Source organism: Oculina patagonica, chromosome 13 (genome assembly GCF_052425735.1).
Source record: "Oculina patagonica isolate OP01 chromosome 13, crgOcupat, whole genome shotgun sequence".
Taxonomy (NCBI): Eukaryota; Metazoa; Cnidaria; class Anthozoa; order Scleractinia; family Oculinidae; genus Oculina; species Oculina patagonica.
The window spans coordinates 24,137,673-24,159,539 of NC_135770.1; the positions used below are offsets into that span (position 1 = coordinate 24,137,673).

At 38.5% G+C, this 21,867-nt stretch overlaps 3 protein-coding genes across 7 annotated transcripts; all 3 read right to left on the reverse strand.

The window, feature by feature from the left end:
• Positions 1-772: 772 nt before the first annotated feature.
• On the reverse strand, positions 773-19,995 carry LOC144636469 (putative skeletal organic matrix protein 5). Of its 2 annotated transcripts, none has more exons than XM_078495683.1 (4): positions 19,770-19,995; positions 19,620-19,667; positions 18,971-19,107; positions 773-1,358 (listed from the first exon to the last, which is right to left on the reverse strand). In XM_078495683.1, exons 1-4 carry the CDS (start codon positions 19,957-19,959, stop codon positions 882-884), a joined length of 852 nt encoding a protein of 283 aa, XP_078351809.1. In that variant the 5' UTR covers positions 19,960-19,995; the 3' UTR covers positions 773-881. The 2 variants fall into 2 exon arrangements, with proteins under 2 accessions (XP_078351809.1, XP_078351808.1); XM_078495682.1 differs by lacking the exon at positions 773-1,358 and adding an exon at positions 18,112-18,788.
• LOC144636454 (putative skeletal organic matrix protein 5) lies at positions 8,947-14,958 on the reverse strand. 4 transcript variants are annotated; one of them, XR_013567513.1, is made up of 5 exons: positions 14,567-14,958; positions 14,409-14,448; positions 13,661-13,787; positions 12,935-13,576; positions 8,947-8,994 (listed from the first exon to the last, which is right to left on the reverse strand). XR_013567513.1 is itself a non-coding variant. In XM_078495665.1 (4 exons), the coding sequence occupies exons 1-4, from the start codon at positions 14,820-14,822 to the stop codon at positions 13,058-13,060; spliced, it is 945 nt and encodes a 314-aa protein (XP_078351791.1). In that variant the 5' UTR covers positions 14,823-14,958; the 3' UTR covers positions 12,881-13,057. The 4 variants fall into 4 exon arrangements, 1 of the variants encoding a protein (XP_078351791.1); XR_013567511.1 differs by having other exon boundaries at positions 14,409-14,451; XR_013567512.1 differs by having other exon boundaries at positions 8,953-8,997; positions 12,937-13,576; positions 14,409-14,451.
• On the reverse strand, positions 9,060-10,582 carry LOC144636467 (putative skeletal organic matrix protein 5). The gene is made up of 4 exons (XM_078495680.1): positions 10,309-10,582; positions 10,182-10,221; positions 9,714-9,840; positions 9,060-9,613 (listed from the first exon to the last, which is right to left on the reverse strand). Exons 1-4 carry the CDS (start codon positions 10,508-10,510, stop codon positions 9,086-9,088), a joined length of 897 nt encoding a protein of 298 aa, XP_078351806.1. The 5' UTR covers positions 10,511-10,582; the 3' UTR covers positions 9,060-9,085.
• Positions 19,996-21,867: the final 1,872 nt, after the last annotated feature.

Consider the following 21,867-nt stretch of genomic DNA (forward strand, 5'->3'; position numbering starts at 1 on the left):
CCCACCACCACTCCCGCCGAAGTCGCAAGTTGTTTTGCTTATTCTTAGCGTTTTCTTTGCTCTCTCTTTTCTTGCTTAGATACTCCCGGGAACCAGTGTACTTCAGTTCTATACTTGTTTTTTTACCCAGATTGTTTTTATGCCCAATCTTGTCCACTGGAATTTTGGATGAATCTCGGTTATTTTTTTTTCTAGAGAAGAAATGAGCCATAATAGATTATTATATAAGTAGCTACGCTCTTTTCCAATTGCGAGTTTGAATGTTTAAGAAATTCAATTAAGAAACGCAACTACCGTAAATGTTTACATCCGTCTCTAAAGTCAAATCGCGTAGTTTGTCGGAATGAGACTCGCATGGAAATTCTCGCCTTTATTTCTTTCGCTATATTTCAGCCAACATTGAAATTGTCTAAACCTTTTTAATGCCTTTCAGGTAGTTGGAAATACAAATGTCTTTTCTGAAAACTGTGGAAAAAACTTGTCACCTATGAAGTTCTGGATATTTAACGAGGAATATTCTTTCACTAGTGTATCTTGTGCAATTTTTCTATGTTTTTGCAACAATCTTGTACTTTCGAGGAATACTTTTCCTGTTCATTCATGATCCGGAGCTTGAACTACATACTTCTGCGTGCTGCGGAACGAATTTTAAGGGTCTCGGAGATTGCGCATGTCCCGATGTGCAATGTGCAATTTAAAATACAATAACATTAGTCCGAAATCTTTTTTATTCCCATAACCACGTTTTATTTGTTTTACATCGCCGTCTTTTTTAAACCCTAACTACAACAGTTGTTGGGTTTATCAGTTAACTTCAGAGCTCTTTTGACAGGAGATTATTTTGCATAAAATGGTTGCTAAAGGCATGGAGACAGTTCTTATCACTGCTCCAAGATATAACCCATGGCTTTGATGTGTTTGTCTCCATTATCTGGTGAACAGCATGCCTCGTTTCCACACGTGTTGGAGTCATCATATAGCCCTCCTGTACCAAACCCGATTCTGGAATCACAGTGGGAGCAGCCACTGCCATCGTTACCAAGGAAACCGATCCTTGCTTTAGAATAGTTGCGCTGCAAGGAGGACTGTGAACCAATCAGTGTCTTCCACGTGTTACGACCCAGTGAGGTGGCGCGGTATTGCCCATCAGCGATCAGTGAGTACAGAGAGTTGGCCTGCTTGTTGATGACAATGAAGTTGATCTGTTGGCTGATCTTCATACCAAGACAAATCTTGGAGAAGGTTGTGTTCGAGTAGCTCGGTAACTTGGTCTCTTGTAAGTCAAACCCAGTCTTGCCTCCTGCAATGTTATAGACATTTCTGTCGCTCCAGAAATGGGAATCGAAGTGAAAAGTTCTCTGAAATTTAAAAGGGAAAGTTTAGTTTTCATTCTGACGAAATGTCCACACTCATTTAACCGTTCGGGATAGATTTGTACCTTTGTACCATCAATCTTCATGGCAGCGTCCATCCTCCATCTCCACATCCAAAGTTTCTCATGTGACAGTAAACAGGAATCTTTTGTGAACCAAACATCAGGGTGAACAGTTTTGATGACCTGTTTAACGAAGGACAGAATGGAGTATTCAGTTAATATTTAAACAAAATGTTTTCTCCGAGAGACCAGCATTGTAGCCGCAACATTTCAGATTCATACCTGTACACCTTGGTTAAAGACGCTGAAAGATGCCAGTGGGAATTATGTACCTTACTCAAGAACAAAAAACGGCGTCAATACCAAAAATCCATCGCTTCGCCCTTTTTAAGCAACTACATTTTTATTTTGCAGCCAAATTTCCTGTCTGCTCTCTGTCGAAAGATCAGTGCAGGATATTACAGGAGCCTGTTTGCGGTCCTATTTTCTACACGCTTCTCGAGCAAATCAATGCAACGTTTGCGATAGAAATGTGATGAAAACATTTTGCTGTGAGCTTACTTGTGTTTGGCATACAGTTTCTTACAAGAAGAGGCAGGAACGGCTGTAAAGAAAATAAAGCTCAGGTTAAAACATGGTTAGAGACTCGTGGTTAAATGTAAGTGAAGAATCGCTCCTGAACAAAACTCCATTGAAATTTAGTCGAATAGCAAGGATTGCCCGAGTTTACCTGGTGGTGTTGGCGTTGGCGATGGCATTGAGATATTTTTAACCAACGCCAGAAGGTTATCCAGCTTTGAAGGAGACTTACAATCAACTTGAATCTGATTTTTTGCTTGAATCAACGTCCTTGTATATATAATGGCAGGTAACTAATACGTAAAAGAAAATAACAGAGGATAAATGTTATTTCCTTTGGGATAAACAACATAATTACGACATAACCAAAATTTCACAGATATAGGCGTTTATGGAGGTGGGGCGTTGGGATTTTCGGTTAAGCGGTTTTGGCAATTTTTTAGATCTGTTTTAATTTTAAATATTCTTACTTATTTTTTTTTCTCAAGCATCTCAGCGGTCCGGAATCCTCAATCCTTGAATCTTGCGACACGATTTGTCTCGGTTTCTTTTCCAAACAAGGAAAAAAAGGAGGAAAAAGTAGGAAAAAAATAAAAACGTTATTTGCCGGCCAAGGTCGGTCCGTATTGGGAAAAACTGTACCCTTGGTCATGAGCACGGCCCTGCTCAAGACCAAGGGTACAGTGTTTCCCAATACGGACCGACCTTGGCCGGCAAATAACATATATATACTCTGTCACCTTTGTTTGTATTTAAAGTTAAAACTCGACCGTTATCTTTATTTCTACTTGATGATGGAGTTAAGATGACTTCGAAACGTCGTAGCCTTATTTCGCTAATTTTTAAAGTAAATTGTTTATCGAAATGTCTTCTTAACCCTTTCACTCCTAAACACGCATACCGTATTTTCTCGATTAAACACCGGGCCCCGAATAAACGCCGGGTCTCATGGGTAGAGTGGTAAGTAATAATAATAATAATAATAATAATAATAATAATAATAATAATAATAATAATAATAATAATAATAACTTTATTTAACGAGGGTAAAAACACTTTACAGTTAAAAACTGAGAAACTAGTGGCCCTCATTATATTATACATAAAAAAAGATAATTGAAATGACTAAAAACAAAATACTAAAATAGAGTTTAACTTAAGAAATAGAGAAATGGTCGAGACCTATGTATGATTCCTTAAGGTAATTCACGTAATTCTTTTTAAAAAGCTTAACATTCTGACTAGATCTAATTTTAATAGGGAGCTTATTCCACTCCTTCGCTGCCGTGACTGCAAAAGTCCTTCCTCCCTCGGTTTCACGCGAGTATTTCGGGCATCTCAGGGTTATGCTTCCATGCCTCGACTGTCTCGTAGTAAGCGAAGTAAGCCTTTTAGGCATTTATTTGAATTGTAATATGCTTTAGGTATGATGGCAAGATACATTCATGTCACGAATTAAGATTAAAACCCTTGTTTAATAAACATTTTACTCAAATAAACTGCACCATTTAAATAAACGCCGGATCCACGGAGCCAAGTTTGAAATAAACGCCGGGGGGCGTTTAATTGAGAAAATACGGTAAGCACTATTTGGAGACGCAGTCATTGAACCACTCGTGACGTCATCAATTTGCACTTCAGTGGATTTTTGTGATAAGCAGCTGATAGAGCCAGGATTGACCTTTCTACAGAGCTGTTCATTTTGAATATCGGTTGCATTCTGACAGAGCTAATCAAAGAAAAACACGATCCGTTTTTTGTGTAAAATCGGTGCTTAAACAGGCCAACACAACTGTAATTGATCAAGGTGCCCAAATTTTGGCTTATGCGCATGACCCAAAGTGAAATATTGTACATTTTTACATGGAATCTTTATCAAAATATTGTTGATGTGTGAAAAAGTGCTTTTCTAGCAAAGTTTAGGTAAATTCAGAACAAAGCACCAAAAATTCAGTTTAACAGTTAAAAACGCGTTTGGGGGGGGGGGGGGGGGGGGAAACTCGGGAGTGAAAGGGTTATTAAATACGCGCTTTGCGGGCATCGATCGGATAGACCCCTGCTGCACAGTGTCGCCAAATATGAAAATCTATATTATCACAGCTGATACGCTGACAACTGAAACACCTTGGTTAAGTCTTACTTCGTGGGAATAATTTATTTACTGGAATAGCTTAGGTAGGAAAAATTTTACTATGTATTTTAGTTAGAAGACACAAAAGACTGTCATAAGCTTTCTATTTTATAGTGAACTTAAGCTTGTATTTAAGCAGCACATCCATTATTCTTAGAGTCGACCGATCATTTCAAATATGTCATTGCTGGATGTGAATAAATAATTTTTGATAGGTTTAAGGGACGACAGAAGATGACTGACATTTAAAGCTGGTAATCCATTTTTAGAACATTTTCAGTATGTTAGTACAGTCCAAGCTCCCGTAATCGAAAACCTTCGGGAAGAAGAAAAGTGTCCGTTACTGAAGCTAGGAGTATAAGCAAGTATAAGTATTAGTATAAGATGAGGGATGGTTGGTACAAACTATTCACTCAAGAAATGCAGTCGGTATGCGACTCGCTTGGAAATTCTTGACTTTTCTAACCTGCGTTGCAGCCGGACGTGACTATACCGGCAGTTTAGACTGTCTGTGACGCAGGCTAGACTTTTCTTCTTTCGCTATACTTCAGCCACATTGAAATAACATTTTCCAAGGCATGCAAATACCTTTTTTTTTCTTAGCTGACTGAGACTTTCATAGAAAATACGCAAAACAAAAAATAGTGATTTCTAAGATGGAAGTTTCATTCAGTTAAAACTCTTTTTTTAAAAAAAAATCCTCTTTAGGTTGTCAATTGACAAACTGAAATGTTTTGAAAAAAGTGGAGAGGCTTGTCATGTATGAAGTTCTGGAGATTTAGTGGGAAATATTTTTCAATTAAGTACCTTGGACAATTTTCCAAGGTTTATTAAACTATCTTGTACTTTTCTCAATGAGCTGTCTTTTTAACTCTATTTGGCATTTTTTGGATGTGTAACTTATTAACACTTTCAGTATCCTTCAATGTCAAGGTAAATAAGCGCTGTATTTTTATCGCAAGTTATCGAGTTCCAGAAATAGGTCCGACTTGAACTGGTCATTCAGGGGTTTGATTTAAATACTTCTGCGTGTTGTGGAATGAATTTTAAGGGTCTTGGGTATTGCACTTGTCCCGATGTAAAGTGTGCAATTTTAAACGCCATAACATTAGTCACAAACGTTATTTATTCCCGTCATCACGTTTTATTTGTTTTACAACACTGTTTTTTCCTCAAAATCCAACTAGAACAGTTGTTGGGTTAATCATTTAACTTAAGAGCTCTTCTTGACAGGAGATTATTTTTGCTTAAAATGGATGCAAAAGTCATGGAGGCAGTTCTTATTACTGCTCCAAGAATGGCTTTGATGTGTTTGTCTCCATTATCTCCACCGTGCCTAACCTTGTTTCCACACGTGTTGGAGTCATCATGTAGCCCTCCTGTGCCAAACCCGATTCTGGAATCACAGGTGTTGCAGTCATTTTCGTTGTTACCAAGGATACCAATTCTTGCTTTGGAGGCGCGCTTATCAGCACCAACAACATTGAACCCTTCCTTGTTACAGTTGCGCTGTAAGGAGGCCTGTGAACCAATCAGCGTCTTCCACGTGTCACGACCCAGTGAGGTGGGGCGGTATTGCCCATCAGCGATCAGTGAGTACAGAGAGTTGGCCTGTTTGTTGATGAAAATGAAGTTCATCTGTTGGCCAATCTTCATACCAAGACAAATCTTGGAGAAGGATGTGTTCCAGTAGGTCGGCAATTTGGTCTCTTGGAAGTCAAACCCAGTCTTTCCTCCGGCAAGGTTAAACTTATGTATGTTGCTCCAGAGTTGGGAATGGTAGTGGAAGGTTGACTAGATGAGAAAAAAGACAAAAGCCAACGTAACTGATTATTGTTATCTTATTAAACGGAGGGTCACTCAAATATAGGGTAATATTCTAGGATATTACGATAAAAAATAAACCTGCGAAAAATAAAAATTCTCTCTGTTAAAACTTTACTACTTTAGTGTTAAAATCTCAGAATTTATCCGAGTTTGTTGTACACAAACGATCGATGAAAAAAATCTAATGACTAATTTTTCTGAAATCGAGCCGAATTCATTTTTTTTGGTTGATTTTTAATTAGCTGGGTTGCCATAGTAACGCAACATGGTCTTACGCGACACGCAAAAATTTCAAATGCAGTAGCTGATCTTGTGAAATGCCAAATTTGAGCTCGTCATTTGCAATGGTTTGGGCGTGAGAGCAATATGTAAGATACGTACTCCAAAATCGCAAAACTGTGTTCAGCCACATTTACTTACTTGTGATTCTGGTAAATGTCTCTATACTACACGAGGTAAAAGTTGTATCTGTGTGTGAGAAAATTACAATTTAGTTGACGACAATAAAAAGAAAGCGATCAAACAGCGTAATCAAGGCTATATTTATACCTGGCGGATTACCGCCGTTCAGCGCGTTAGCAATGGCTTTGACATCGGCTTCAACATTCCTTAATCTTGCATCAAAAGATTTGATGACCGCCTCGCAATTGTCATTAGATGCTCCCATGACGGTGAACATAAAAAGGACCTCTATCAAGGCGAGCGCGCAAACCCAAGTCTTAAACGAGGAGTACATCTTCAGTTGTAACTAAGTCTCGAAACTAAGCCTTTGAGCTTCAAACCAAGCTGAACACTAATCTCTTGGTACATTACCAACACACAGACGTTTTGTAAACAGAACGCGAAAATTTTGTCGCTGACGCCTAGCGCCCAATCGTGATTCTTCTTTTCTATTTGATTTCATCTTTGAAGTTTCATTGACAATATGACTAACCATTTTCATAAAATAAATCATAGCACATTCAGCCTTGTTTCGCTATTATTAAAGTTTACCAATTCGTACTCCGCTGTACTCATTTTGGGGTTATTTTCTGCTTTGTAGTCTAAAAAACTGTTTTTAAAGCTAACTGTCTCGGCCTTTTCTGCGGAAGTGAAAGTGATCAAACGTCATTCGTCTCAGTATTTAGATCCGATTATTTCACGGATTAGGAACTCTTCGCAGGAATGTTGAAGCTAATTGTTGCAAAGCCAGCCCCAAAACGCACTTTTTGTTGAAACAGGTTTGCAATGCCATATTTACATGAAAAATCACCAAACGTAAATATTTCTCGTGAAAATTGAGACGATACTGACTAAGATGTTGGTCACAATCTTAACTGCTTTTCAATTCTTTGTTGATTTACTTGAACTAATACTTGTATCGTAATTTACCGCAGGTCGGCAAGGTTTGACAAAGTTTTTTTTTAATTGCCTGGTTTAAATTAGCAAACTGTTGTTCCTGTATCGTAGCTTCAAAGGATTGTAAACAAATGCGCTTTGCGGGCATAAACTTATTTCCTGTTATGGAATAAATTGTTACAAACATAACAAATGAAGAAGGCACTCGTGCCTAAATGTCGCTCATGTATTTTGACTTCAGCAGGAGCCACAATTAGTCCAATAGCGAAACGCGCGAGGTCTAAAAATAGAATGCAAATGATGATACCACCCACGAGGCTCAGAAAACATCAGCGTGTTCTGAGAGAAATAGAAGGAATCTAGGCAAAGTTTTCGTTTTAAAAAATTGTTTTAGGAACACCGGCTGTTTTAGAAAGTGTTCTAGGAAAATCTTCCTTATTCCGGTTTGTTTGTCTGAGTCTTGTCTGAGTTATGACGTCACTCGCGCGCTTCGCTATTAATCGGGAACGGAGACTGTAAGCGCGTGATGAAAATCATTCTGATGGCTCGCCATCGATGAGATAGTCCCTTGCTCCACAGTATCGCCAAACACGAAAATCTAAATTTTCACAGCTGTTACAACACAAACACCTTGGCTGTGTCTTATTCCGTGAGAATAATTTATTTACATTACTATAAGCATTACTACTTTGGTAAGAAACTGGCACAGAAGCTTGTATTTAAGCCGCACTTCCATTATTTTTAGAGTCCTTACATAATTTTACTGGGTTTACGTTAAGGGACGGGCGCAGGGGATTACTGTCACTTCAAGCTGCTCTACCCTTTTAGAGCATTTTGTTAGTACAGTCCAAGCTCCCGTAAGCGGAAATCTTCAGGAAGCAGAAAAGTGTCCGTAACTGGAGCTGCCTCTGTACGCGAATGATCCTTGTGATAGATAAATACCTAGAAAGGAAGAAACTTAATTAAAGTGTCAAAACCGTATATTATTAAAACCTACATGAGCTGGCCACTACCAGTATGAGGGATGGGTGGCACAAAATATTCACTTAAGAAACGCGCGCAGTCGGCATGCGCCGCATGGAAATTCTCGTCTTTTCTACTTTCGACATATTTCAGCCACAATTTGTTTCGTGTGTTTCGAGGCTGACTGAAACTTCATAAAATTATACCCTAGCCAAAAAATAGTGATCTCTATAATGGAACTTTTATTTTCAAACTGTTTTAAAGACAGTAAAAAAATCGCTTTAGTTTGTCATTTCACAAATGTTTTCTCTGAAAAATTGTGGAAAAATATGTCATGTTTGAAGTTTTGGAGACTAAGTGGGGAATATTATTTTACTAGATTATCTTGCACAAGTTTCCTAGGTTTCTTTCAACCATCTTGTACTTTCGAGAAATACTTCTGTCAATGGGTTATCTATCCAACTCTATTTGGCATTTTCTGGAATGTGTGGCTTGGGAGAAATGAACATTTGTCTTCATCCACAATCTCAATATTCTTTCGATGTCAAGGTAAATGAGCGCTGTATTTTTATCGCAGGCAATCGAGTTCCAGAAATAAGCCTGACTTGAACTGTTCGTACAGGGGTTTGATTGTAAATACTTCTGCGTGCTGCCGAACGAATTTTAAGGGTCTCGGAGATCGCGCTTGTCCCGATGTCCAGTGTGCAATTTAAAACACAATAACATTAGTCGTAAACATTTATTATTCCCAGCACCACGTTTTATTTGTTTTACATCACTTCTTCTTTTTTCCTCAAAATCTAACTACAACAGTTGTTGGGTTAATCAGTTAACTTCAGAGCTGGATGAAAAAGGCATGGAGACAGTTCTTATCACTGAACCAAGATATATCCCATGGCCTTGATGTGTTTGTCTCCATTATCTGGTGAGTACGTTGCTTCGTTTCCACACGTGTTGGAGTCATCAGGATACCCTCCAGTACCAAACCCGATTCTGGAATCGTAGGTGTGGCAGTCATTTTCTTGGTTGCCAAGGATACCAATCCTTGCTTTACTTAGGTCACTTCTGGAAGTAGAAGTACTCACAGCATTAAACCCTTCCTTGTTACAGTTGTACTGCAAAGAGGCCCGTGAACCAATCAGCGTCTTCCACGTGTTACGACCCAGTGAGGTGGCGCGGTATCTTCCATCAGCGATCAGTGAGTACAGAGAGTTGGCCTGCTTGTTGATGACAATGAAGTTGATCTGATGGCCGATCTTCATTCGAAGACAAATCTTGGAGAAGGGTGTGTTCCAGTAGGTTGGTAACTTGGTCTCTTGTAAGTCAAACCCGGTCTTGCCTCCTGCAAGGTTATGTGCATTTCTGTCGCTCCAAAAATGGGAATCATAATGGAAAGTTCTCTAAAATTTAAAAAAGACAAATTTGTTTACCGTGAAGTTATCCACAAAACCAATGATTTAACCGCAAGAGATACTGTAACCGTTCGGGATAGATTTGTACCTTTGTGCCGTCAATCTTCATGGCCAGCGTCCATCCTCCATCTCCACATCCAAAGTTTCCCATGTGACAGTAAACAGGAATCTTTTGTGAACCAAACATTAGCGTAAACACTTGACTCTTTAAAGAGCTGTCAGAAGAGAAGGAGAGAGTGGGAATTGTTACTCAAAAGTCTCACTACACCGTGTTTTCTCTTATCTTAGCATTAAAAGACCAATAAAATCTGAAACAATTTGCAGGTTATTCTGTACTTTTAGTTTAATCGAGTATTTTACCGCAATTGGTTAGCTGATGATTACTTTCTGTACCCTTGGGTTGAAGTCGTTAATTTCCGATGCAATATCAGTGCAGCTCATACAGGCGCCCCTCGCCGCTCTAGCATCCTACACGTTTCTCAAACTATTGACTGTATCGGTGTAACGTGACTGCAGTTGGAAGGTGTATTAAAAGAAATTTTAACTGTGAACTTACTTATGTTTGTCATACTGTTCCTTGCAAGATGAGACAGGACCTGCAGTATTAAAATCTTACGTTAAACTGAAAGGCCACAACAGAACAACTTCATTGAAAATCAGTCAAAAGCATTGTCACAGTTTACCTGGTGGTGTTGGTTGTGGAGTGGGAGGGGAGGTTTTGTTGACCAGCGCAATAAGGTCTTCCAGTTTCTTTTCCAGCGTCTTACAAATCGTCATTGCGTCGCAGTCTTTAGTAGTACCGTTTGGTGTTTGGGTGCCATTGACTATCAGTGCGAGAAAGGGTGCGCTCAAACAAACTGCGAATAACAAACGCATTTTGATCATTCGTGGTAAAACCGATTTTGTGCGTCTCCACTGAATCCTGTTTTGGTTTACAGATTCCTGTGAGTGAGCGAGTGTATGATTGTGCTTCCTGTTATATTTTCTGGCTTGCACTAAGCCACATCCAATCAACATTTTTCAAGTTTAGTTTTAATTCCACTATAAACATTTTGCGCTAAGTGTTGCTATTTTTAACTAATAACTACAGTAATATCATATTTGATAGCAATATGGCGGCATTAACTGATAACTGATCAACAACTGATATCAATTCTTTAGCAAAAAGCGCACAGTAAGCTTCTAGAAACACTGTAGTCTTCCATACGCTTTACATTCAAAACAGTTGTGTTGGACCCTCGATATTTTTGCTATGTCATAGCTATTAAACTGCGGCAAAAATAAAGAAAATTAAAAACCTGAGATTAGTAAGAGTTTTGGTGCGAATATCTATCAGTTAATACAAGTTTCGTTGAATGAAATTTGTTACCCAGTGGTCCTCCTTACATCCTACAAAAAAATTCAACTTATTTTTTTTGAATACGCAACGGCGAAGAAGTATTCCGAAAATAATTTGGACATACCAGCTGTATATTTGATGTTTTTAGCGATGCTTGTAGTTTTTTTCATTACGTGCCTGTCCGTGTAATAACTCCTCAAACATCGACCCCCACAGTAGTCAGTTGATATGAGTTGCCATTCATGTACAGTGGCTCTTCACAGACTGCAAAACAGTCCACAGTTAACGTAAGGGCGTTGGGCGAAAACACCCCTCCCCAACTTCTTCCAAAAATAAAAAATAAAAAAATACGATTGAGATTGACTAAAAGTATTTTAACTGTGAAAAGTATGATAGGCATCTGTTTTAACTTAATGAATTATAGAGTAATATATCACCGAGTTATAGCAATGGGAATCATAATTAGGATAGCCTTTGGTGTCTTTAATTTTCCCGGCATCTACTTAACAACTAAAAAGTTTTTGTTTCGATTCATAGGATAGGTTCAACACTAAGTGTAAGTGTCCAAACATCTCGAATGCCGTCACTGAATTTGGAGATCGGAATAAATGCAGTCTCGAGTGTTTGATATATTACACGCAGTAAAATAAACAGTAAAATACTGGCTTATAGCTTTGATTTAAGTCTTTTTCACCACAATAGGCCATGTTAACTTTTGATGTCCACTGTTATTTCACAGAATCACAATCCTTAAAACAAATTGTTTGCGAAAAAAAAAACACAAAAGTCTTACTGTTTTGTTGAGGTTTTTGTTCCGGTTGCTTTCAAAATCACATGAGAAGCTTGGGACAAGCAAAAAAAAAAGGTGAACAAAATCAAAAGAAAACAGTTGAAAGAGGAAGTTGAAGGTCTTCATTTCCTTTGTTTCCCCGACTTCAAATTGTCTGCTTGTCCTCGTAGTTTTCTTTTGCTTTCTCTTTTCTTGCTTCTATCTTTCCAGAAAGAAGCGCATTTTTATGCTTCACTAGTTTTGGGATATTTACTCAGGTTTTTTTCAGGTTATTTTAGATGTATCAAGGTATCATTTCGCTAGAGAATAAATTAGTCATTCAGTATACCTGGCTATGCGATGTTTTTCTCTTTTTGAGATTGAATGTTTAAGAAATTCAATCCCAATCCAGCCAAGTTACTTGTAGTTAGCACAAGCTACTCGCTTAAGAAACAAATACCATAAATTTCGAATCGCGTAGTGTGTCGGCATGTGACTCGCGTCGAAATTCTCTCGTTTTGTCTTCTTTCGCTATATTTCAGCAACATTGAAAGTTAAGTTTTTGTTGAAAATTCATTTGTTTCTTGTGTTTCGCAGCTGACTGAGACTTTCCTAGAAAATACGCTAACCAAAAAGAAGTCATTTCTAAACGTAAGTTTCATTTTCAAACTGTTTCAAAGACAGAAAACTTATCCCTTTTGGTTGTCATTTGACAAATGAATTCAGCTTAAAAACTGTGGAAAAAACTGTCCCATGTAGAGACTTATGAATAATCTTCTCTCACTAGAATATCTCGGGCAATTTTCCGGGGCAGTTTTTTCTATCGTCTTCTGCTTTTGAGGAATACTTGTCTCAGTGGATTGTCTCTCCAACTCTGGTATTTTTTTTTTTTTGGGGGGGGGGGGGAGGGGGAGGGGGGGAGGGACTGGATAGATTGAGACTAAGGAGTCATCAACATATATCGCATCAGCAATTGTAATATTCCTTCGATGTCGAGGTAAATAACCGTCATATTAAAAAAAAACTGAAGTACGACTTAAACTGTTAATTCAGGGGCTGGATCTGAATACTTCTGAGTGCTGCCAAACGAATTTTAAGAGTCTTGGACATTGCGCTTGTGATGTAGTGTGCAATTAAAACGCAAAACCATTAGTAACAAACATTATTTATTCCCATCATCACGCTTTATTTGTTTTACAACACTGTTTTTTCCCTCAAAATCTAACTAGAACAGTTGTTGGGTTAATCATTTAACTTCATAGCCCTTTTGACGGGAGATTATTTTTGCTTAAAATGGATACAAAAGGCATGGAGACAGGTCTTATCACTGCACCAAGATATAACCCATGGCTTTGATGTGTTTGTTGCCATTATCTGGTGAGTGCGTTGCTTGGTTTCCACACGTGTTGGAGTCATCATTATATCCTCCTGTACCAAAACCGATTCTGGAATCACAGGTGTGGCAATCGTTTTCGTTGTTGCCAAGGAAACCGATCCTTGCTTTAGAAGCTCTATTAACGGTACACATGGCATTGAACCCTTCTTTGTTACAGTTGGTCTGCATAGAGGCCTGTGAACCAATCAGCGTCTTCCACGTGTCACGACCCAGTGAGGTGTTGCGGTATTGTGCATCAGCGATCAGTGAGTACAGAGAGTTGGCCTGCTTGTTGATGACAATGAAGTTGATCTGTTGGCCGATCTTCATTCCAAGACAAATCTTGGTGAAGGGTGTGTTCCAGTAGGTCGGTAACTTGGTCTCTTGTGAGTCAAACCCAGTCGTGCCTCCTGCAAGGTTATAGGTATTGTTGTTGCTCCATAATTGAGAATCATAATGAAATGTTTTCTAAGAATTAAAGAAAGGGAAAAATTAGTTTTTATTCCGATAAAATGTTCTACTGGCTTAACAGTGCTGGGGAAAGGTTTGTACTTTGTTGCCGTTTATCTTCATGGCCAGCGTCCATCCTCCATCTCCACATCCCAAGTTTCCCATGTGACAGTAAACAGGAATCTTTTGTGAACCAAACATCAGCGTAAACACTTGACTTTTTGACGACCTGTTGGGGGGAGAGAAAGGGGGTCAGTTTTCTTAAAAATGCAAACTTGCCAGTGATGTTATTAAAGAATGTCTAAACAGCAAGAAAACCCCCCAAAATCGAACTTCTACATCATCATGATCAGTAAGAAAACTCGATCGTTTCTCCGTTCATTTTAAGTTGCGACACCTTTGCCAATTCTTGGCCATTTAATTAATTACCCTGTCTTCTCGTTTTCTCGCTGAAAAATTGATAGTGCAAGTGAAAAACACAAACCCTCAAAAAAATTTGCTGCTAAAATTTGATTTAGTTGTGAACTGAACCAAGCAACTGTTTTTATGCAGTGTTAATCAACTGGTAGAATTTTTTTCGTATACTTTTTTTAGGTCCATAATTCCTTATTTCACGAAATTTTCGCGACAACCTAATTTTTCGACACTTTAAAAATCTTCGCAAATTTGGAGAATTTGGTTTTCTTTATAAAAATAATGTACGGCTTTTTTGGTGACAAAATTTCACAATTTTCCAAAAAATAGCGAGAACCGCGATTTTTTTTCTAAACTAATTAGTGAAGCATAGAAAGACTATACTTAGAGAAACATGTATTAAAAGGAATTATTTGAACTATATATTAGAACTTACTTATCTTTGTCGTACTGTTCCTTGCAAGACGAGACGGGGGCTTCTGTGATAAAAGATAATTTAACTTCTTTTAGATGCGAGTTTGAAAGCACGCTAACTACATGGGCTCAAAAGACAATCAACATGCCCGAAAAAATTTTGCGAGTTCATACAATTACCTGGTGGTTTCGGTTGCGAAGTTAAAGTCTTGTTGACCAGCTCAGTAAGTTTTTCCAGTTTCATTTCCAGCGTCTTAATTGCTTTGTTGACATGCGAATCCTGAATCAAGTTACAGACCATCATGTTGTCGGCGTAGTTTTTAGCGGGGCCGGATGGAGTTTGGTTGCCCTTGACCAGCGAGGAAGTTTTCGCGCCACGAACGGCGATTAGAACGAGCAAGTTCATAGTAAAACAAACTGCAAAAAACAAGCGCATTTTTAGAACTCGAGTTAAAACTTTGTGCGTCTAAACCGGCTGAATTGTGTGGTTTACTGTCTTCAATGATTTTGCTTTCCTGTTTACAAGATGTTATTGTCACTCAGCAATACGCGAATATTTTCTTGCTTGCAGCCTCGTCGACCAATCAACCGCTTCCACATTTACTGTTAACTCAACATAGTGTCTGCTAACAACTGCTCTCGAGAAGTAAATTTATAAAAAAAATGACGACATACTGAAATCACAACATATAACGCCGGTTTTCCGGCAAATATATTGAAGTGAATTAACGCGTGTACGATTTGTGAATAATTTTTTCTTTAATCATTGTTGAAAAGGAATATTCGCGCAGCATGAATACATTACATTTGTTTGTGTCTAGTCAATTGAATAGTGGGGTTCAGAAATCACAATTAGGTTGAAATTAATGGAACTTGGTTTGAAATACTTTGTAAACCGTTATTAAAATTAATAACTGCGAGTGATTTTTAGTCTTATTAATGCTTCCTGGTGCTGCAAGACTTGTAATAAGTGAAAGATTTTGGCAACACAGGACATGCATGAAGCGACACAGCAACTAAAAAAATAATAATCGCGACACCTTTGATCAACTTTGTTTCGGTCCAGAAATCTTGAATATTGAATTAACATATCTTTACTAAAAATAAAACTTAAGGTAAAAGCTGTTAAAATTGATACTAAACGTTTTCGATCTTTTCGATTATCATCAGAGTTTTACGTTTTATTTTTAACTTTTTATCGGCGAAATGTATATGTCTTTACTAGATAAGCGTGTAGTATAGCCATATACTACTCTACTACTATAGATAGCTCAGTGTATATTTTTACTACTTAACAATTATTCTTTGAAATCGAGGTGAATATTCTGCCGCTATTCACCGAGATTTCAAAGAATAATTGTTTTAGTATATACACACGAAGTGATCTCAACAACAAGCGATCTCAAAGTTTTCAGAAGGAAACCATTTAAAGTCGATTTAATTGACCTCTCAATTCATGCGTGGAAAACGTACATATAAGCGGCACTAACCGACATGCGCGAAACAGTTTACAGAATCTTCAAACATGGCAAATCTAGTTAATCTTTGATAAAATCCTCGTCACAATCTAGCAAAATGGTCCTTTAACACCACAAACCTGCAATCTGATCAAAAACCTGCTTGCAAAACATTTTGACCGTTGAATCAAAGCTTTTGAAGTTCACTTGAATTGAAAATTGAAAGAGCAGTTGGCGAAGGATCCACCTGAAAGTTTGGATTATAAGCTTCTGCAGAACTGTGGTGAAAACTGGATGTTTTCTTGCACAAAGACTTTTTCCTGAATATTTGTGGAGGATCTTGGTTGAATAACACTTGATGTTGCTGCCGATAAATCTGCGGTATTCATTTCTGTCGATGCCGGGCGAAGAGAGACTTCACGGTAAGCAATTGTTTATCGTTTTAGTACTCGAGTTGTGTGGACATTGTGCTGCAAATTGCGAAATATGAAGTCTTCTCTTACTTTGAAAACCATCAGGCCAAATTTCTTAGCCTTTTTTTGTCTTTTCTGGTTCAGCATCTTCTTGTATTCTTAGTATTTGCGATTCAGAAACGCCGGCGAAACGCGAGTTTACGCCGGCCATTTTGTTTCAGTTTGGATCAAGCATTATTCACTCCGTAGGGAGTGAATAATGCTCATTAGCCCGAGATAGCGAACCAATCAGATTGCTTGAAACACCAAGATCACTGAGTGTGTATATACTAATAAAAATTGTACAGCGCGTGCATCATCCAACGCTTACTGTTTCCTCTTTATGTCCAAATCAAGGCTTTGAACCGTGTTTGGCGCTGGTGTGAGCTAAAATATCGTGGTATGATATTTGAAATGGTTTTGCGGGTTATTTGTGCTTTACAATGTTAAGATCACAACTGACGTCACACGTGCGATAAGCATTAAATTGCGCTTTCTATTTTCCCTGTCCGTTCATGGGTCACCCGTGTTAATCGCTCGGACACTCTATATTTCTTGTGAACATTCCTCGATTCCTCGTTTTTGCCTCTTTTTTTCACTCGCTGTTTTCGCGATGCTCTTAGCTGAACTACTGGAACAGGAGTCAATGGTTTGGTGCAATTAATTATAAGCCATTTCCTGCCATTTTGGCTCTCCAGTTTCTAGCCTTGGGCAGCATACTAGTGGGGGCGAGGTTAAAGGAGCTATATCACGGGGATTTTGCAGATTTTTGGTCTAAACTGTTCTGAAATTAGTGGTAGGCAGCTAAACCCATAAAAAACCATTATCTTTGAACATCTAAAGATAGATATAACTTTAATTTGCGGATAGAAATCAACCAACGGCTTAAGATATCGATTTTTTGATGACGAGTGGCAACAACTCAGACAACTTGAAAACGTTAGCCTTACATTTTCAAGTTGCAATCCGTTTCCATCCGAGCCATCCGCAGGGCAGTAAAACTTATCAAATTTTTGTGAGAATACGTCAAGTCTAGCTGTACAACTGAAATTGTCAAAATGCATGATAATAGAATGCTGAAAGCGAGGCTACAACGCCGACTAAATCTTGATTTCGCGTACATTACTCATAAATTTTGATTATGAACTGCTGCGCCGCTCGCTGCGCTCGCTCAGCAATGAAGCAAAACTCATATTCCGAATTTCTCGAAAACCGTATAAACTTTTAGATAGTTGCAACAACATTCTCAATGATCAGATAGTGTTTCAAAAAAAATCGAGCCGGTCCAGGCAGCGATTATCAATATCTTTCGTCAGGGCCTCTAAATTATGGAGACTGTATTTGTGATCTACTTCGAAGCAGTCTTCCATATTGTTTTCGGAACACACAAATATTTGTGTTCGCTTTAATTTTGAGCAATTGTTCTTTTTTTAAAATATTGAAAGACTGTGAAAAGGAATACCTCTTTTTGTATTTCTTGGGGCCCTGTTTGCGCAAAATGGAGCTGCACAAACAGGCATTCTGACAAACAAATGTCACTACAAAGAAACAAGGAGTTTCGAGTATTTAAATTTTCCCGACAAACTCCAGGCTGAGCTTTTTGACGTCACGCATACATTACCAGCTCCAAGATGGCGGCGTCCAGTTCTCGAGTTTTGGGCTACTTTAGAGAAAGATTTCGTAGGGGTTTAGCGACGTTGGAAGCTGAAATGAGTTACATATCTTTGTATAAACTTTCGAGAGGCGTTATGAAAAAAATGGCCACTTTAGATTGAACTACTCCTTTAAAACTCATCAACATTATATTAGTCACAAACATTATTTATTCCCATCACCATATATGCTTTACAACACTGTTTATCTTCTGAAAATCAAACTACAACAGTTGTTTGGTTAATCAGTTCACTCAGAGCACTTTTGATAGGAGATCATTTTTGCATAAAGTGGATTCAAGAGGCATGGAGACAGTTCTTATCACTGCACCAAGATATAACCCATGGCTTTGATGTGTTTTTCTCCATTATCTGTTGAGTGCCGTGCGTTGTTTCCACACGTGTTGGAGTCATCAGGATACCCTCCAGTACCAAACCCGATTCTGGAATCACAGCTGTTACACTCATTTTGGTCGTTACTAACGATACCAATCCTTGCTTTAGAATGTGAAGTAGAAGTACTCACAGCATTGAACCCTTCCTTGTTACAGTTGCGCTGCAAGGAAGAATGTGAACCAATCAGCTTCTTCCACGTGTTACGACCCAGTGAGGTAGCGCGATATTTTTCATCAGCGATCAGTGAGTACAGAGAGTTTGCCTGCTTGTTGATGACAATGAAGTTGATCTGTTGGCCGATCTTCATTCCAAGACAAATCTTGGAGAAGGGTGTGCTCCAGTAGGTCGGTAACTTGGTCTCTTGTAAGTCAAACCCGGTCTTCCCTCCATGGCGGTTAAACTCATTTTTGTTGCTCCAGAGTTGGGAATTGTAGTGGAAGGTTCGCTATAGATGAAAGAAAAGGAATAAAAAATCAGCTATTTTTTTCAACTTCGTTAACTTTAACCGAATATTTACAAATGTCGTAATCTAGTTAGAGGAAACATCCTTCAAATTCGTCAAACACCGAGTGGGGTAAAATGGACGGTTCAAACATCACATTCTTTGCTTTCGTCATCTTATTATACCTTATTGCCATCCGTTTTCATAACCAGTGTCCATCCTCCACCCCCGCATGCGCCAATACCGTAGCTGGTCATGTGACAATACACAGGAATCTTTCCATTGTTGGTCTGCAGCAAGTAAGCCTTGTTTCCTGGCGAGCTGATGAATGATTCGAAATAAAATAACTCAGACAAAAAAGTATTTTTTGTAATAAATTGCATTTCAGGTCGGAGCGAAAGTTACCTATCCCTTGAGAAGTTAAAAGCAAAATATTATTAAATTAAAGCACAGTAATACTGAACTTCGCAAGAAACTTTTGCTCAGTTGAGCGGAACTGCCAGGGCGTCTAAAGGCTTAACTTGGTGCCAGCGGCATATGCAGCAGCGCATTTTAGACCGAATAAAACTTTCAATGTTCCGTTCCCGATGAATGGCTAGAAAAAAGGCAGAAAGCAGTCACTGATACGCGGATTCGTTTTTTTTTTTTTTTTTTTTTTTTTTACATCTCTACCTTCTACTTCGATCTGATTGAAAAAGGAATCAACGGATTATATGAAAAGCCTATTTCTCTCCTTCCGTTCTCTGACTCATTTTTTACATCCTGGCAGCTTCTTAAGAGCGGATAAAGAAAACATAAACTCCAATGCTGATGACGGATACAATTTTACTTAATTGTGTTTCCCGTAAATGTAAATGTCTCTGCACGAGGTAAAAGATGAACCTGTGTGCGGAAAAATTACAATTTAGTTAAACAGTTAAGCGAGCCACTGAGACGTCAATAAAAAGAAGGCGATCAAACAGCGTTACAAAGCCATATTTATACCTGGCGGCGGATTACCGACATTCAGGGCACGAGCGATAGCTTTGACATCGGCTTCAACGTTCTTGAGTCTTTTATCAAAAGATTTGATTACCGTCTCGCATGAGTCACTAGATGCTCCCATGACGGTGAACATAAAAAGGACCTCTATCAAGGCGACCGCACAAACCCAAGCCTTAAGCGACAAGTACATATTCAGTTTTCGTTAAACCTTCGATCTTCAAACCAAGCTGAATTCGAACACTTAACGACTAATGGACTAAAACTTAGCACTGAGTACATACCATGAACATAGACGTTTTGTAAACAGAACACGAAAATTTTCTCGCTGACCCCCAGCGCCCAATTGTGGTTCTTCTATTCTATTTGATTTCATCCTCGAAGTTTGTTGGCTTAATGAGGTTTATTGACAATATGACTAACCAGTTTGACAAAATGAATCATATCACATTCAGCCTCGATTCGCCATTACAAACGTTTGCCAATTTGAACTCCGCTGTACTCGTTACGGGGTTATTTTCTGTTTTGTAGTCTTTAAAACTGGTCTTAAAACTGTCCCTTCCTCGCGGTCCAAGTAAAACTGACCAAACGTCAGTCACTGACGTCTCAGTATTTAAATTCGATTGTTCCACGAGATAGGAAACCTTCTCATAAATGTTGAAGCTTATTGTTGTAAAGAGAGCCTCAAAATGCATTCTTCGTTCAAGGTAGGTTTACAATGCCAAATGCTCATTAAAAAATACCAAACAGAAAGATTTCTCGTGAAAATTGAGTCGATTCAGAGTAATAGTTGCTTTGGTCTCATGACATCGACAGGAAGAAATTGTCACACAATCTTATCTGTTTTTCAATTCTTTGTTGATTTACTTAAACTAATACTTGTATCGGCATTTACTGAGGGTCGGTGAAGTTTGACAAGGTTATTGGTTCGTTTAAATTAGCAAACTGTTGTTTTTGTATCGTAATTTCAAAGGATTGTAAACAAACAGAAAAGTGGTCTTAGCACTTTGCCGGGATAAACTTAAACTTTCTGCAGTCGAGTAAATTTATACAAACACGACAAATTAAGAAGGCACTCATGCCTAATATAATGTCGCTCAGGTATTTTGACTTTAGCAGGAGCCCCAATTAATCGGGGACGGAGATCGTAAGGCGCGTGGGGTCCGCGCAGTCAGATGATTTGTAGCATCCGAACAAAAACGCCCCCACTCGCGAAGTCATAAAATCGCGCGGATACACACAATATTGCGACACAAGACTGTAATTTATCGTTGCAGATCTGGAGGAATTGTCTGACAGAGATGAAAGTCACTCTGATGGCTCGCCATCGACCGGATAAGCCCCTGCTACACAGTATTGCCAAACATGAAAATCTAAATTATCACGGTTGTTAGGGGGTTAACGGAAACAACCTGGCTGTGTCTTATATCGTGGGAATAATATATTTACTGGAAGAGCGTCAAAAGGCAAGTTCCTTTTATTTATTTATTTAGTGAGAAAGACACACTAACTTCCTATTTTACAGTAAATTTAAGCTTTAAGCCGGTTATATTAATGGAATGTGTAAATACATAGTTTGTATGATGGGAGTTCAAACGAGGTTTTGTCTAGGCGTCCATAATTAAGTAAAGCCGGTGCTTACGAGAGAGTCCGTTAAACAGCTTCGACTGTAGTAGCACTTTCGGCACTGACCAGGTCTTCATAGAATTAACTGAAATATCACAATAACGGTTTAAAACTTTAGAAGAACTCAAAAGAAACTCAGAAAGGTCAAGAAGGGGCTTGGATGGGCAAAATTTGCGAAGATTAAAACGGATTGCGTTCGGGTAAACTTGAAAAACGTCGACCGGACATTTTTCAAGTTTGTCTCAATTTGTATGAAAGTGTCATTTACAATGCTCGAAAATCATCCTTGTTTGTTATGTAGCCGTGATTTTGCCAATAAAAGACTATTGCTCTGCAAATTTGATGTTTAGAGCTCTTAATTAACAAAAATAGATAGAATAACCTAAAATACCGTGACGTAGCCCTTTTAAGTTTAGTGCGAAACTAGTGCGATGACAACTCGATCACACTGGTTCCATCTTAATTTGGTCAGCCA

What these genes read in the sequence shown, in the direction of transcription:
- LOC144636467 (XM_078495680.1), bottom strand. Translation starts at nt 10,510, where the DNA reads ATGATCAAAATGCGTTTGTTATTCGCAGTTTGTTTGAGCGCACCCTTT. An exon ending in TCCACAACCAACACCACCAG is followed by an intron (nt 10,222 to 10,308) that starts GTAAACTGTGAC and finishes TTAATACTGCAG; the next exon opens with GTCCTGTCTCATCTTGCAAG. An exon ending in GAACAGTATGACAAACATAA is followed by an intron (nt 9,841 to 10,181) that starts GTAAGTTCACAG and finishes CTCTTCTGACAG; the next exon opens with CTCTTTAAAGAGTCAAGTGT.
- LOC144636454 (XM_078495665.1), bottom strand. Translation starts at nt 14,822, where the DNA reads ATGCGCTTGTTTTTTGCAGTTTGTTTTACTATGAACTTGCTCGTTCTA. An exon ending in TTCGCAACCGAAACCACCAG is followed by an intron (nt 14,452 to 14,566) that starts GTAATTGTATGA and finishes CTTTTATCACAG; the next exon opens with AAGCCCCCGTCTCGTCTTGC. An exon ending in GAACAGTACGACAAAGATAA is followed by an intron (nt 13,788 to 14,408) that starts GTAAGTTCTAAT and finishes TCCCCCCAACAG; the next exon opens with GTCGTCAAAAAGTCAAGTGT.
- LOC144636469 (XM_078495682.1), bottom strand. Translation starts at nt 19,959, where the DNA reads ATGTACTTGTCGCTTAAGGCTTGGGTTTGTGCGGTCGCCTTGATAGAG. An exon ending in TGTCGGTAATCCGCCGCCAG is followed by an intron (nt 19,668 to 19,769) that starts GTATAAATATGG and finishes TTCCGCACACAG; the next exon opens with GTTCATCTTTTACCTCGTGC. An exon ending in TGAAAACGGATGGCAATAAG is followed by an intron (nt 18,789 to 18,970) that starts GTATAATAAGAT and finishes TTTCATCTATAG; the next exon opens with CGAACCTTCCACTACAATTC.